A 17045-nucleotide genomic window follows, 5' to 3' on the forward strand; every position below is an offset into this window, starting at 1 on the left:
TGAGTAATAGACCAATGTGGCCAATTTACTTCTCAGTTACTAAGAGAAAGAGAGAAATTATTTCCCTGAGTTTTCAGTGGGATTTAGGGCACAGGAAGGAGGAAGGACTGTACCTCCCTTGCAGAGATACTGGCTTCAGGGAAGTCTGTCACTTAGTGCATGGAAAACTACTTCCAGGATTTGGACATGGTGGACTTGGTGACCCTGCCCATGGCAGGAAGGTTGGAGCAGACGATCTCTGAGGTCCCTGTCAGCCTAAGCCACTCTGTGACACAACTTGGCACTGCTGGGTTAACATTTGGACTTGATGATCTTGGAGGTCTTTTTCAACCTTGATGACTACATGGTTCTATGATTTCTGGCTGCACTTTTAAGGAACAGAAGTGAGACTGCTTGCACCAAAGCTATCACTGAGAGGTCACTAGGGGAGCTATAAACATTTCATTCCTTGTTCCTCAGGGGTATGGCAAAACTTTGGCATGTAAGTGTGCAAGGCAAAAAAACAGGCCTACACCAAAGCTCTGAATTCTGCAGACTGAGAACCAGAGGCACACACATCTTCTGTGCTTGTCTTCATGTGGCTTTTAAAATGACCTTAGAAAAGTTTCTAACGAAACACACCACACACTCCAATGCTGCTGGCCAAAATCATACCACAAAAGCCTTAGCACCAAGGTTGTTTTTAACCGTCAGCATCTGGTCAATCAACAACGGAGTGTGAAGTCCGAATAGCATAAAAGTTTGGGCTTGTACGGTGATGGAGAAAAAGGCACAAGGTAACGCACTTCCAGACCACCCAGACGTGCCGATGGAACAGTTGACGGGGGGAAAGTTTTTGCAATATGGAAGCCGTCTGAACTTCTTCCCTGGCCAGCGTGGGTCTGGGTGTATGCAACACTGACCGCGGCCGGCCCAACGCTCCTGCCGGAGCACCGACCCAGGACCCTGAAGGCCGGCCGAAGCCGGGCACCCCCTGCGCTCCGTAGTCTCTCGCCGGGCTGGGGCAGGGGCAGCGGCATCCCAGCCCCTCCCCGGCCGGCCCCGCTCGGGGCGGGGTCTTCCCAAGTTTCGGCGGCGGCCGCGGGGCCGGTCCCGCCGGCGGCATGAAGCCTGCGGCGGGGCGAAGTGAGCCCCCATCGCCATGGCCAAGGAGCGGCCGCTCTGGCGGCGCCTGGCCTTTCGCCTCTGCTTGCTCTCGGCCGCGCTCGTTCTCTGCCTGCAGCTGGGCGTGAGGCGAACCTGGTGCCCGGAGGAGAAGCCACCGGTGGCAGAGGCAGCGGCGGAGCGGCAGGCTCCGGTGTCCCGCGGCACAGAACTGCAACCGGCGGCGGGCAAGCGGCGAGTCACCTACGTACGGAACGGGCGGCGGGGCAGCGCCGCGCCCCGCTGCTGCCCCCCGCAGCTCCCCGACGGCCGCCGCAGGAAGGTAGGGCAGGCTCGGGGGGCTGCCCCCAGAGGCGGGGCTGATGGTGACGGGGCTTCGGCGGTCCCTGGGTGTCCCCGAGAGGGGTGGGTTGGGGGATACCCGAGCGCAGGAGCCCCGCCTCGCAGAGGTGGTCTCGTCCCGGTGCTGTCTGTTCTCTCAAGTAAGAGGTGATAATGCAAGAGCAAACAGCCTCAGGCTGCATGACAAGAGGTTTAGGTTGGACATTAGGAAAAGCTTCACCAAAAGGTTTGCCAAGCCTTGAAACAGGCTGCCCGGGGAAATGGTAGAGTCCCCATCCCTTGAAGGTAATTAAAAGATATGTAGGAACATGGTGTAGTGGTGAGCTGGCAGTGTTTGGTTTGGTTGGACTTGATGACCTTCAAGGTCTCTTCCAATCAAAACTGTTCTATGGTTCTTTATCTGCGTTCTCTATCTGCCTGTATTTGAGATGATTATTTTATGAAGTGTAACTGGTACCGGAGAAGAGGCGACTGGAGTGTACTGGTGAGGTGGTGTGATGGAGGCTTTCTAGGAAGGTGTCTTGCAGTCAAGAGAGTTTTGGAGCAGTGCTGTGCAGTTTTAGGACAGGTGGGAATGTGCTCATGCGGGGCTGAACTAGGTCAGACCTAGGTCTGGAGGGGTGACTGTGACACAGGACACAGAGTCACCAGGTTTGCTTGACAGGTTGAAACACCCCCAATGGGAGTGAGCTTGGGAAAAGTCACAGAATCACGCAGCATGGTGGGTGTTAGAAGGGACAGCTGAAGATCATCTACTTCAACACCCCTGCTAGATGAGGGTGACCCAGAGTAAATCACCCAGGAATTCATCCAGGCTGGTTTGGAATGCCTCCAGAGAGTCCTTGACATTCGTGGCAAGGAAATGCCATTTCGTTTGCTGAAGGACATCAAGAAACGTTTCCCAGACGTGGTCTGCATGAGAATTAATGAGTTAATGAGTTGGTAAATGGACCTGTAATTACGTTCAGATGTGGTAATGATTGTAAAGCCCTTGGAGAGGTGAAGACCATCATTAGCATCTAGAGTTTAGCCGTGCGCGGAGGTTGGGAAGGCGCTGCCGGGCGCCGGTTCCTACCACTGGGCTGCTCCTTCTGGGCTCCCCTACCCGTCCCCCTGCCTCCGCTTTGTCTCTGCCGCGATGAGGACACTAGTGTCACATATTTCTTCAACATAACGACTGTGGCATCCTGGTGTGCTGTGGTGTTGATACCATATTGAGGCATCTCGAATTTGCAGTGCCAATTTCGTTGTCAGTGCCACGTTGCTTTTAAAGCCCCAACTTTGAAGTGATTGCAACTGTGGGAGAATTTCAGCATTCACAGGGGAAAACCAAAACTTGCAATCGTGTGGATTCAGGTGCTTTCTTGAAAAGTTGTGCTAAGCATGGCATCAAAAACCAGGAGGCAAAAGGAAAGCATGTCCTAAGTATATGACTTTTTGAGGAAGTGCCTTATGGTGCTGAAGAGCTGGAGGCTCTGGAAAGCCTGCAAGGCATTTTAGTGTGTCTCCAGGTGAAGTGTGTGAAACATCACTGCTGTGGTTTGTGGTGTTGGGCACGGTTGTTGCTGAGGTGTCCTCTGAATCCCACTGATTAAATCAAGGGAAAAATTTTAGTAAATACAGGGAGGGGCTGCTGGGTGAAGTTTGAGACTATGCAGTGTCTTCCATCTTCAAATATTTGACTTGAGCATGTTGCTTCAGGCTAAAAAGAAAATAAATCCGCTTAAAGTGAAGATAAGGTGTTAGAGAGAGAGGGGCAGAAATTCTGGGAATTACTGGTTTTGAAATAGAGTTCTTAAATAAAAACATAGGGGGGAAAGGGGGACAATGGCTTTAAGTAGAAAGAGGATAGATTTAGATTTGATATAAGGAAAAAGCTCTCATTGTGAGGGTGGTGAGACACTGGAACAGGATGGCCAGAGAAGTTTTGGTTGCTCCATCTTTTGTCTGTCCATAAACCATTGTCAGTCCATTCCGAAGCCTGCAGAGGCTTTCAGGTGGGAGTTTTTCCCTGGTGGAGGTGGTGGTGTGGGAGTGTGTGGCAGTGGATGAGCCAGCAGGGTGGCAGGAATGAAAAATCAGCCAGGCCAAACTTTGGTCTTTTTTCCTAGTGCTGCATGGCTATAACTCTGCTCACACTTATGTCACTGAATTAGTGCAGAAGCCTGATGAACAGAGTGTTTCCATAGATCAAGCTGAATATCCTACTTTGTGACTATATTTAAAAAAAAAATTAATTGCAGAAACACACAAGGGAACTATTGGATGCCTGCTCTGAATCACTGTAAAAGTTTCCTGTGGCAAAGTTGTGTAATTTCTTTCCCAAGATCAGCTGCAGTCAAACAACTAACAGCACCAAAAGGGTCAAAAAAGACCCAGACAGGATGGGAAAGATGGAGACTCTTCCATCAATGGCCTTTGGGTCCTCAGGGAACTGCCTGTGCAGTTTTCTGTGCTTTTTCTGATGCCTAGTAGAACTCTGTCAGCAGAGAGAGTGGCTGTGCAGCAGATGGGAGGGTTTGACCACCAAGGTTACAAGTGTCTGTTCATGCCTTAAGATGCATGAGGAGAAAATGCTAACTGAAGGCACAGGAAATAAAGTAATTTAGCTGTGTGACAGCTCTGAATGCTGCTGGAGCTGCCTCTTCTGGTGCTTTTGGGAGCTGTGTTGCTCCCAGCTGTTCTGCTCCTTGTGGAGCCTACCAAAGAGCAGATGCTGCTGCTCTTGCTGACAAATAAAAAACAAAACTGGGCTTTGAGAGCATGTGATGGTCATCTGAAGAATTGGGAAGAGTTACATGATGGGAAGCAAAAGCAGGTTTGTAATCCCAAATATTTGTGTTTTGGTGGGAGTGCTTAAAACTCTGTGTGGTTGCTAACAAAATGCCCAACTGTTTATAAACTCTCCAAGCTTTGGTTGTGTTAAGCAGTGATCTGGTAACATGCAGCAGGTGTCAACTCCAGCTAGATGGAAGCACAACAATTCTGCCACCTGTACCTGCGCTCACCATAGATACGAACTAGGTCTGCACCCACACAGTGCTGTAGGCTCATGAGGTGCAGGGTTTGATGGAGAAAACAAAACAAACCCCAAAATATGTTGCATATGGAGTTGGAACTAACAGCAAATTCTTACCACAATAATTGCAATAACAAGGTTGTGTTGGCTCTTGTGCTCTGAGATGGGGAGGAGCCCTCTTCAAGAGTCTGGTTAAGCAAAGCTGGAGTTCTTTGCCTTCTGGGCAGATTTATTGCCTTGGAGGAGGAGGAAGAAAAGGTTATGCATGAAGGAAAACAAGGCCAGTGTTAGTCTGGGCAAGTGTTTTAAGTTCCTGCAGTTGTGCTTGCTGGTCTGTCCTGAAAACTGAGGTCTTGCTTTCTTGCATGGGTGTAGCTGTGCTGTACTTTGGAGATCTGGAAGGCAGGCTTGGAGAACTGCTGAAGGTTGCTAAGGCTGCAGCCACAGGTGTGTCTTCTGAAGACATGCCTGCTGGAAGACAATTAATGACTAAATTTCATTTGAAAAGCATAGTATCAGCTGGAAATCAGTTTGTTGTTGAGGCTACCCAAAGGTGGGGAAGTGGTACAGTGCTGCAGTTATCCTGATGTTATTTTGGATGCTCTTTGCTCTCCTGTCTAGGGATATACAAATATTTGCCTTCAGTGTTTAAATGCTGAGAGTTAGGTTTTGCTGCTGGGGCCTGTTTATATTTTGTCTGCAATTATATTTTGAAATGTGAAGTATCATTGCCAGAAGAGTCTCATGGGATTATATTTTTGTAGGAGTTGCTTACACTTGTATACCTTTGTGTTTTCCCTCTGGATAAATACAGACAAACTGCCTTTTGCCTGTCTTTTTTTTTCTTTAAACAGGAAGTATTTCTACTACTGCTTCTGTGCAGTAGTGGCTGATAACAGTCTGATCTTCAATGCCACTGGAATCTGCAAATTATTTTGGAGCAATGTCATTTTGCCAAACAATTCTTCCATATAATTTCAGTTCAAGATATGGCAGGCTCAAAAACAACCTCATGCAATTTAGCATTAACATTACTGCTAAGATTTTACTGAACTTTCACACTCTAATTTTAAAATGGCTTATGATCATGCCAGTGATATGTGGAGCCTATGCAAAGAGTCCTTTTTAATTCTGCTGCAAATCTGATTAAAAAAAAAAAAAGGCATCAGGTATCTGCATTGCCTGTTTGTATGGATAGTGTTTCCAAACTAATTTCACATCTTTAAAAATCTGGTAAACTTCAAATCCCAATGATGTAATAGCTGGATTTGGGCTTAACTTTTATACCAGTTTATTCATGATGTATGCCTGGAGCAATGTTTTAACATTACAGCAAAGTTTAATGTGACAGAGCTTTTGTAACCTGTGCAGCAAGCTGCATCAGGCTGTGTCTAAAGGAGCAGAGTTGGGCAGGTTGAACTGCTGGGGCAGCAGCATGGGTTCAAGGCAGCCTTTTGGATCTCCTTGTGAATTTAAATCCAGAGATTATTCCAGTCACCTCACCTGTGTCCCAGACACAGGCTTCAGAGTGTGCAGCACTGTTCTCTAAATGCTGCAGTGAGTAGTGGGTAGCTTTGGATGTGATTCAGAGGGGTGCAGTGCTGAGGAGCTGGGTATTGATTGTTCTTTTGAGTGTGCCTACTTCTGGGCATCTCCTTTCATAACAGGTGGACAGACTAGAGAGAGAGTCTCAGTGGGAGGAAAAAAGGCATTAAGAAGTGCAGGGAAATCCTGGCAGAACTGGTACTTGTTTTGGATAGGAGAAAGTAGGTTTTGAGAGGAATGTGCCAAGACTCTTCAAACTAAAAAAAAATGGAAGTTTTCTTGAAGGCCATAATGACCTAATTGTTCCCTAAGCCCACTGCAAGTAGGACAAGAAGTAACTGGCATCATTTTTTGAGGCAAGATACTAGGAAAATCTTTGAAGTTGTGTAAGCAGTGTGAAGACTCCCTAAAAAATTTGGGATATCTAGAGAGGAAAGGTCTAGGTATCCTTGTTGTGTTTCAGGGCAGGGAGATAGAGTCAGGCAACTCCCTGAGGTCCCTCTGCCTACATTTATCCCTCCCTGCTATTAGAGGAGTAGTCTCTCAGGTATGGTGTGATTAGCCAAACTGGAATTGAGCCTGAGCAATCACTTCATGTCAGTGTAATAAAAAGAGGTAATGTGGTCTTTAAAGACTATACCTGATCCTTGCTCTGCCTTAGTACCTCCCTGGAGAGACCAGACCCCACATCACCATAATTCACCAGGGATGACTTGATGGAGCCCAGAGGAAGGAACACTGCTTGACAAGTTTTTTTCCCTCCAGCAGTTGGAGGTCTCTTACCAAATATGAACTAGCCCAAATTTCCTTAGCTTGTAAGATAAGCTCAAGGCAGGAGCTTATGGCTTCAGGCCATTAGTACCTTGGGGAACAGCTGTGAGAGCCTTGGCTGGGTTTTGTTCAAATAGTCAGGCTAATAGCACAGACTGAGAGAGGTTATTGTGTGTGGAAGAAAGAAAAGAATATAAACTTTTACTGATAGCAGTTTTCAACAGCAGATGACCAATTGTGAGGAGAGCCAGCCAGCTCTGCCTGAAAAGGGGAGCAGTTATGGCACTGTAAGGCACCCAAGCACAGGAATCCTTCTCCAGGCAGCCAAGCAAGGGCAATATTTGGCTTTTACTGTATTTTAACTGCAGATGAAATGTGTTTATGGTAGACTGTAAAGAGGAGATGGTAATGTGTTTTCTGACAATGATGTCACTTCTGAGCTTGTGAGGTGAGGGATTACTGGGAATAACCTTGATTCTTACACACATTTTATTGCCTAAAATGGGTTCTTCCTTCATGAATTTTTGAGAAGTAGCTGGGGAGTATTATCCTTCAAAAAGTCATTACAGCTTTATGAGACTTAATTATATCCAATAATATAGATTTCTTTCAAATACCTATTCTAGGCTTTCTTTCAGCATATAAAGCTGAAAGATATATAAATAAAGGTATATAAATACAGGGGAAATACCTTTTTTATTATTATTATTTGCCTAGACAGCTGTGGCACAGAGAAAATGTTTTTCAGGGTATATAAGCTTTCCTAACCCAGGCATCATGGTGGTAATTTCTTCTGCAGATGCCTTGGTCCATGGTAGCTGTGCCAGTTGTGCCATCTTTTTCTTGAACCAGGCTAGGTGTTCCATAGGCTGTGTACAAAATATGACTCCTTTATGACTGTGGTGGCAGGTGCAGAAAAAAAGGTCACTCTGATGCAGTTCTGTTTGCTGTCTTCAGATCAAACTGTTGAATGGGAGTGTTCTGTGGGGAAGTGACCCACACTGCCCCTGCAGTGATGCTAGAGAGCAGCTGAACAGCTCTGGTCGTGGCCTGTGTGTCCCTTTAAAGGGCAGCAATTCAGTAAACACGTTCCCTGCCCTCACCTCTTTCTTCACCCCTCCACAGTTCACTGTGTTTAGGGTGCTGGTTGTCAGATCTTACTGGCAGTGAACAAGCAGGACTTCCTTTCACATGCTGTGTACATGCTTGGGGAAAGGAGGAGGTCTTCTGCCCAAAAGCAGCTGTTGGGCAGGAGAAGGGAGGAGGTGAGCACTGGTATGAAAGCCAGTTGTACAGTAAGTCACAGTCTTGTCATGGGAAAAGAGCAAGAGTCCTTGAAAGTCAGGAATTTTCACAGCCTGGAAGACAATGAGCACAGGTAGTTCCAAAAGTGATCTTTTGTCATGTTTCACTTCTTTTTTTACTAAAAGAAGTGAGGACAGTTTGGAACATGCAGCTGTCCTTGATCAAGCAGTTCTCAAGGTGGCTGAGCTTGCTTCTTTGTTGTCTAAAGCTTCCTTCTTTGGAGAGGGAAGCCAGAAAGAGAGATCTGAGACAAGTGAAATTCTTCCAGAAAGCCTTAGGGTTTTTCCTTTACATGTCTGACCTTTAGCTGTCTTCTTATGAGACAAATATTTAACTTCATTGCTAGTAAAGTTCTCATCCCAGCTTGTTCAGTCAATTCCCATCACCATTTACCTGTCCAGTCAGGCAGTTTACAGAGATGCACATCTGTGTCAAGGCTGCAGAGTAGGTGCTGGCATGCCAGACATCTCTTTCATGCCACTTGTACTGAACACTGTGGGCACAGTTCAGACTGAGGTGCAGCTGGTGGATCTTTGGTGTGAACCCAGAGCAAAAGTCCAGTGGCCCATGACAAGGGGTGCAGTATGGAAATCCAATGGTGAAGAGCAAAACCCTCTTAGAGCTGCCTGTCAGACTTGTACAGACAACGTGCCAAGTGCAGCATCTCTCTTACAATGCAGGTGTAGAATTTGGAGGCTTAGATAATGTTAGTGAGGAACCTCTAGTCTCCTCACAGAGCAGTTTGATTTGATTGTGCCAGACCACACTGTCCTCCTCCTGCAGCCTGGCAGTGATGGCTGTCACTCAAGGCACAGCTTAGATATAAGTCTTTACACATAGGTGAGAAAGTCCATATGATCCACCACTAATCTTTGATGGCATCCACAGCAATCCCTTCTTATCACTTGTTCTAATATTAACTTGGAGTGGTGTTTGTCTTGGAGAGCTGCTCAGGGCTCCAGAGCTGTCTGCAGTGGATGTCAGGCATTTAATCAGTGTGGGTTTGTAGCTAGCAGATAACACACCCAGATACTTTTGTCTCTAAGGAAGCATTGTCCATCTGACACGGTGCTCTGCTCCATGACATCTCCAGCAGGAGCAGGGAGGGGATTGTCCCCTTGTACTCAGCTCTGCTGAGGCCACTCCTCAAGTATTGTGTCCAGTTGTGGGCACCTCAGTGCAGGAGAGATGTGGAGGTGCTGGAGCCAGTGCAGAGGAGGGCAACAAAGCTGGGGAAGGGCCTGGAGAATAAATCTTACAAGGAGCAGCTGAAAGAACTGGGGCTGTTTAGTTTGGAAAAGAGAAGGCTGAAGGGAGACCTCATTGCTGTCTACAACTACCTGAAAGGAGGATGTAGAGAGGTTGGTGCTAGTCTCTTCTCACAGGTAATTACACAGTGATGTACAAGATCACAGTGATGGAACAAGAGGGAATGACCTCAAGCTACAACTGGGTAGGTTTAGACTGGACATTAGGAAAAAAATTTTCCCAGCAAGAGTGGTCAGGGATTGGAATGTGCTGCCCAGGGAGGTGGTGGAGTCCCCATCCCTGGATGTGTTTAAAGGTGGCTTGGATGTGGTGCTTGGGGCTATGGTTTAGGGGTGAACCTGGTAGAGTAGGGTTATTGGTTGGACTTGGTGATCCTGAGGGTCTTTTCCAGCTGTATTAGTGACGTTCCAGGGGTGGCTGTGGTTGGGGAACGTGTGCAGCTGAAGATGGTGTTAGAATCAGTGAACATTGCCTTCCTTGCTTTAACCTCTGCTTTGCCACATCTATTCCCAACCCTCTTCCTCATTCCTCTCCTTGCAGCTAGCCAAGTCAAGTAATTAACTGGGAGCTTCAAAAGTCAGCATGCTTTATTTAGCATCCTCTTTCACATTTTACAAAGAGACAGTGTTTGAAATGCTAGGGGGAAGAGATGGTGATGTCTCTGGATACTATGGCCTGTAATGTTAAATAATACTTGCCACTGAGAAGCCTAAAATTGATAAGAATCAGGTTGAAATCTTTCCTGCTCCCTGCAGAGTTGACAACACTGGGAAGGATTGAGAGAATGCTGCACAAGTGTGAAACGCTCTTATTTATGTGAAAGCATTAAGTTTTGAAGTAAAACAGCTTCTTCTACTCCACTTTCTAACCTCAGGCAGTGCCTGCTAAAGCCAGTGGAGAGGCTGCCAGAGGCATCCCTATCTGTAAATCACAGTGTTGGAATTTGCACAGAATAAACTCTGCTTATCAGGCTAGCTGAGTGTTTACTGATAATTCTGTTTGTTGTGTGCTGTGATTTGAATATTACAGTGAAGTTAATCTAGAGGAAAATAGCTTTTGGGTTTTTTTTCCCCCCTATTACATAGGTGATGGCATCTGCCATGTTTTTTCAACCAAAGCACTTCGTTTAAAGCAGTTATGAATACAGGCTGAAACTGTGGTCTTGCCCCTGCTTAGCTAAAGTCTGAATTTGACAAGCAGTGACCAGTAGTTGCTATATCTATTTCTTGCTGTTACTCTCCAGTGCTGGCAAAGGCCTGCAGGCACTGGAAAGAATTCAGCTGATGGAGTATTGCACTGCTTAACCAGTTTGGAGAATTTGCTTCCATAAATTTCAGTCTGTTCTGGCTCCTGCTTTTATCTCCATCAGATATAACTGATCACGCTGTCAGCCTCTGGATAGCACTGGAATGCTGCTGCCCCATTTCTTTATTTTATTTTGTTGCTACAGCAAAGAAATCTCACTTGACTGTTTTTTTTTTTTTTTTAAAGCTGTATCTCTCTTAGCAGTGCAAAATCAATCACTCTTTCAATAAATTCTCCCTGATGTGGCTGGGATGTCCGATGGCAGAGCTGTCAGTCTTGTGGTGACCTTCAGAGGTCTCCACTGCAACGCTGCCCTTTGCTGCCTCCTCCTCCTCCTTTGGCTGCCATGGATTTATGTCTCAGAGGCAGTGAGGGGTGGTAGTTATGCTATGTAATAATAAGCTAGGTGCAATGCTTTCTGAATGTGTGAGTACCTCCAAATAACAGTTTTGGCAGGTGTTCCAAAACACATCCTGCTTCTAAGTCACACACCTGCACCCAGGGTGATGTACATGGGTCACTGAAGTCCAGGTCTGCTGGTGAATTTACCAGGGGGGATTGTCCACAACAACGAATTTAAACCTAGAAAGCTGGTTCTCAATATCCATTTCTTGTGGAAGTCAAAGTTTTGATTTGAATTCAGTGGAGCATTGGTCACCTAAATTCCTCTACAGATCTGGCTGTGTCAGGTTCGTTTTGGGAGGCTCTCTTTATTTTTCCAAAGCCACTTCTTTTCTTAAAGTGCTGTAAATTCTATCACTTAAAGTTGGTGCCAAGCATCTTTTTTTTTTTTTTTTTTTTTTTCCTTCCTGTGCTTTTCTTATGAGACACTTGTTTGAGGGAAAAGACAAAAAGCTAAAAGTAGATCTGGAGAGAGCTTCAGCATGGTGTGTCTTGTCTGCAGCTTAGGGCAGGAGTTTGAGCCAAGAGCTGTAATTTGTGTGCGTGGCTCTGTTTCATATTTCACATGGGAAATCAGCAGCAAAAGGAGCAGAAAATAAACATGAATATTAACAAAAGGAGAGCAGAGGTGAAACGGCTTGGTGATTGCTGCCTTTCCAGGGTTGTTATGTATGCATGTTCAGACTGATTTGCTCTACCAGGGTAAAGACTCTTTTGGTTTCTAATGAGAATTGAAGTCAGAAAATTGCTTTCTCCATTTCAATGTAAAACTTTGCATTCAAGAAGCATTGTGTTTTTTTTTTTTTCCCTTCCCCATGCTGAAGCCTGAGGAGTGAAAACTGCAGCCTTGGGAAGAAGTGCTGGTAAACGGCTCTCAAGTGAGAGCCCTCTGGATGATGTTCACAGCTGCCTGGGCTGGCTCTCAGAGCAGTCACATCCCACTCCCAGGCAGACAAACGTGTGCTGCACTGCAGAGGCTTGGAGGAGGTGGTGCACAGAGAGCTGCAAGCAACCAGGGGAGAGTAAAGTGTATCTTAGAAGCTCTCTGGACAATCAGATAAAATACAGGTGTCCAGACATAGAAACACCTCTAGTTATTAAAATTCTTCATACACAAGTCATGCCAAAAACTCATTTAAACTGGGGAGACCCACTCAATGCAGAAAATGCTCTTCTCACAGGACTGGTTTGCAGGGTTTGCTGTGATAGTAGCCTTGCTGCACAGGAGATGTGTTATGTTGCTTGCTTCTCTTGGCACAAGGCTGTTGTTCCTCAGCCTAACGTTTCACAGTTAGATCTTTGGATAAGGTCATGGAGCAGATCTTCCTGGAAGATATGTCAAACCATACTGAAGACAGGGAGGTGATTAGGGACAGCCAGCATGGCTTCACCGTGGACAAGTTGTGCCAGATTAGGATGGCAGCCTTCCATAATGGAGCACTGTGGACAAGGGAAGAGCTATGGATATCATCTACTTGGACTTCTGGATGGTCTTTGCCAGTCCCCTCAACATTCTTACCTTTAAATTGGGGAAATAGGTGAGTTTGGTGGATAGACTGTTAGATGGATAAGGAATTGGCTGGATGGCTGCATCCAGAGAGTTACAGGCAGTGATGCAATGCCTAAGTGTAAAGCAATACAAAGTGGTGTCCTTCAAGGGTCCATACTAGGACCAACACTATTTGAGCAACCTGATCCAGTGGAAGGCATCCCCCACGGCAGGGGGTTGGCCTAGGTGATCTTTAAAGGTCCCTTCCAATCCAACCCCCCCTGTGGTTCTGTAACAAACACACTCTGGTTTTGCAGCACTGGAGTTTGTTGGTGGGGGGTACTGCCTGTGCGATCTGCTTCTCCCACTGCACCAACCCCATGCACACAGAGAACAGGGCAGTCATAGACTCTTAGAATTGTTTTGGCTGGGAAAGACCTTTAAGATCCTGTGATGGCTGGGTATGAAGAAGGTTGTGTGCTTGTCTGCAGCGTTGTCAGAGCTGCCTTTGCTTTAGATAAACTTGGAAAACATAAAAAAAAGGGGGATGATTTTTTAATTTTTTTTTTTTTTTTTAGTTCATGGTGGACTTTGTACAGCACATGAAAATGTCCCTGCTGGGGTGGAAAGTCTCAGTTTCAGTAGCTGCAGGGCTGGATTTTCAGCTGAGTTTCCCTGGGGTACTCTCAAAGCCTCAGAGGAACCTGCTGCTTCCCTCTCAATACCAGCACACACACATATGCAGAGCAGGAGTGTGTGGAACAATTTCTCCAGCATGGTTTCTTAAGAGAAAACCTTTTATGTGTAAGAAAGCCAAACTGCAAATTAACATAGCAAATAACAGCAATGCAAGAGAACAGAAAGGGAAGGAAACAGTTCAGACATGTAGGGCTGGGATATCCACAAAGCCAGCCAGCCAGGTCAGACATGAATTCACTGGGAGCTTTAAAGAGGAGCCATGGCCACTCTGAGAGCCTGTGTTTTAAATTACAGCTGACTGAGGCTGTGCCTGTCCCTGCTGCTTCCAAAGGAATGACGTAGTGTGGCATGGTTTTGTGAGTGTCCCTCCTGTGAGGCCTCTCCCTGATGCTGATGGCACTTGGCTGGGTGACCCAGTACCAACAGACCTTTCCCAAGGAGGTCTTTGCCAAGGCTGAGGCATGCTTGTTCTTTCCTATTGACACCTCTGCTCTGAGGTGGAGTTTCTCTGACTTGTGCCACGTATTGCTGCTGCAAACGTGAAGCATTTGGGGTTACCCAACCCTGCTGGAGGATGAAGCCTCCCAACTGGAGAACAGGCTCAGCCCTCTACAATACAAACTTCTCTGCAGCAGGGTCTGCTCTGAGGTTCCTCTTCTGTGGTTTTGAATGGCTACAGTGTAGGAGTATCTGAGCCTGTCCTCCAGGCTTCCTATGCAGGTCCTGGAGAGAAATGGATGTTTCCAGAGCATGACTCATCCTACTTATTTTAGACATCATCTCTGTGATGAGATGAATCATCCTCTTCAAGAGCCTGACTGCCTCATCTGTCCTGTCAAATAACTTAGCTCCTCAGCCCACTGTAGGAGCTTGGTCCCTGGTTGTCCTCACTGCAGGAGTGTTCACTCCCAGCTCTCCCTTGAAGCCTACCAGTTAATTGCCTCTGAAACTAAATGTGGGTGTTTGCAAGGGATTCTTTGCTGCCAGAGCCACCCCATGGCATCAGCAAGAGGAGCAATGTGCCAGGTTTGGCTGCCTCCACCCTCAGCAGTGCTCCCACTCACCTCAGCAGGCTTATAGTGTGTCCCTCATGGGGCAGAGCCAGTACTCAGGTGGGCTGCAGCACACTGCTTTAACTGTTTAAGGTACTTTTGAATTAAGTAAAAACCCCCAAGCTCACAAGACAATGTATTTAGGGCCACTGGAACTCTAGAGAGCGCAAAGAAAATGATGGCCAAGCCCTGTAAACCATAGGGTCAGTGTACTCTCACAAGGACTAACCTTCAGGCATGAAATCCAGTAAATACACACTTGCCTTGTAGGTGTCTGAACTGCTGCAGTTTGAATCCCACTCACTGCATTTTAAACTGAAAAAAATCCCTGCAACTTTTCACCCACAAGCAAGCTCTGTTGTGCTGTACCCTTCTGAGAGGGGTGAGAGTGGTGATCCACAGAGCACAGCCAGAACTGGACTGGGTGTGCATTCAATCTGCGGAGCTTGCTTGAGAAGGTTTACCTGGAAACACTATGGAAGGTGATGAAAATTAACATGAAAAACTATCAGCAATGGCTACCAATGCACATAGAGAACAGCTATGAACATAAATAACCTGGCTCCTTCAGGAGGGGATTTTGTGAGCCCTGAGTGTGCCTATCCTGCATCACCCACACCCACTGGGAAGGTGTGCCTGGTCCAGGAGTGGTACTGGATTTTCATCCTCATTCATTGTCTGTGAATCTTGCTGTAATGCAGCTGTTGAAGGTTCCCACTGGGTGTTCAGTAGGGGTTAGGAGCAGACCCCTCCAGTGTATTTGGTAGGGAGTGGGAATGGGCTGCTGCTTGGTAAAGAGCCAGGGACCAAGTGTGAAGTTTGAGAGGCTGTTCCAAAGCATTGCAGTCAAACAGGAGCTCAGGTCTGGTTTCTGCCACAGAAGCAGCATTTGGGTAGTGCAACTATATAAAATGTAAACCTCTCTTTCCCCCTTCCTACATGTTTCCCCCCCCCCCCCCTTTATTTTTTAAGCAAAACTGCACTAGTAAGTCACTGGTTTTTTTTAAATCTTTATAGTTGTGTGCTTATTGATGCATGTTGGAGACAGTGGAAAGGCAATTTGTGGTCCTTAAGATTTGAAAGGACCTGAGGGAAAGCCACAGTGGCTCTTTCATATTGCACTCTGCTGAGAGAACCTCATTCACGTGGTTAATTATGGGGAGGTTTGTAATTTATTATTTTTCCTTCCTTTCTTTCTTTCTTTCTTTCTTGTCAACTCTGTGCAGAGGGAATTCTTGCTGAGTGTGCCATAATGGCCACCCTGCAATCCCCCTACTTAATGAGCTGCTTCTCACACAAATAGATTTCAGGATAACTGTGCACAGATGTTGAGGTGTCTGGGGTCGGTAGGGGTTTTCTGTTTTGTTGCTTGAAAACGATTTGTCAGCCTTCATTTTCATTTCAGCTCTCAAGCCTGTTGAAACGGCAGCATTCCTGTTGTTGCAGACGGTATTCAGCCATGTGAACTGTGACTCATTCTGAAGGATTACACAGGCACTTCCCTCCCCGGTGTGCACCTTTCCTCCTCCTGCTGGCTGTTTGCGGGCTGCCTGCTGCGGGGAGCGGGTCAGGGGGACCCGCGGGTCAGGGGGACCTGCTGGTGAAGGGAGTGGGTTATTGGGGACCGGCAGGTGCAGGGAGCGGGTTATTGGGGACCCGCTGGTGCAGGGAGCGGGTTATTGGGGACCGGCAGGTGCAGGGAGCGGGTTATTGGGGACCGGCAGGTGCAGGGAGCGGGTTATTGGGGACCGGCAGGTGCAGGGAGCGGGTTATTGGGGACCCGCTGGTGCAGGGAGCGGGTTATTGGGGACCGGCAGGTGCAGGGAGCGGGTTATTGGGGACCCGCTGGTGCAGGGAGCGGGTTATTGGGGACCGGCAGGTGCAGGGAGCGGGTTATTGGGGACCGGCAGGTGCAGGGAGCGGGTTATTGGGGACCCGCTGGTGCAGGGAGCGAGTTATTGGGGACCGGCAGGTGCAGGGAGCGGGTTATTGGGGACCCGCAGGTGCAGGGAGCGAGTTATTGGGGACCGGCAGGTGCAGGGAGCGGGTTATTGGGGACCCGCTGGTGCAGGGAGCGGGTTATTGGGGACCGGCAGGTGCAGGGAGCGGGTTATTGGGGACCGGCTGGTGCAGGGAGCGGGTTGTTGGGGACCGGCAGGTGCAGGGAGCGGGTTATTGGGGACCGGCAGGTGCAGGGAGCGGGTTGTTGGGGACCGGCAGGTGCAGGGAGCGGGTTGTTGGGGACCGGCAGGTGCAGGGAGCGGGTTGTTGGGGACCGGCAGGTGCAGGGAGCGGGTTATTGGGGACCGGCTGGTGCAGGGAGCGGGTTGTTGGGGACCGGCAGGTGCAGGGAGCGGGTTGTTGGGGACCGGCAGGTGCAGGGAGCGGGTTATTGGGGACCGGCTGGTGCAGGGAGCGGGTTATTGGGGACCGGCAGGTGCAGGGAGCGGGTTGTTGGGGACCGGCAGGTGCAGGGAGCGGGTTGTTGGGGACCGGCAGGTGCAGGGAGCGGGTTGTTGGGGACCGGCAGGTGCAGGGAGCGGGTTATTGGGGACCGGCTGGTGCAGGGAGCGGGTTATTGGGGACCGGCTGGTGCAGGGAGCGGGTTATTGGGGACCGGCTGGTGCAGGGAGCGGGTTATTGGGGACCGTCAGGTGCAGGGAGCGGGTTATTGGGGACCGGCAGGTGCAGGGAGCGGGTTATTGGGGACCGGCAGGTGCAGGGAGCGGGTGGTTGGGGACCG

At 48.0% G+C, this 17045-nt stretch overlaps 1 protein-coding gene across 1 annotated transcript in view; it reads left to right on the forward strand.

The window, feature by feature from the left end:
• Window positions 1-1141: 1141 nt before the first annotated feature.
• METTL24 (methyltransferase like 24) overlaps window positions 1142-17045 on the forward strand; it is a 42877-nt gene continuing 26973 nt past the window's right edge. The window contains exon 1 of the mRNA XM_054393114.1: window positions 1142-1426. Coding sequence (XP_054249089.1) covers window positions 1142-1426 — 285 coding nt within the window. The remainder of the gene's footprint in view (window positions 1427-17045) is intronic.

The sequence above is a fragment of the Indicator indicator genome, chromosome 27 (genome assembly GCF_027791375.1).
Source record: "Indicator indicator isolate 239-I01 chromosome 27, UM_Iind_1.1, whole genome shotgun sequence".
NCBI lineage: Eukaryota > Metazoa > Chordata > Aves > Piciformes > Indicatoridae > Indicator > Indicator indicator.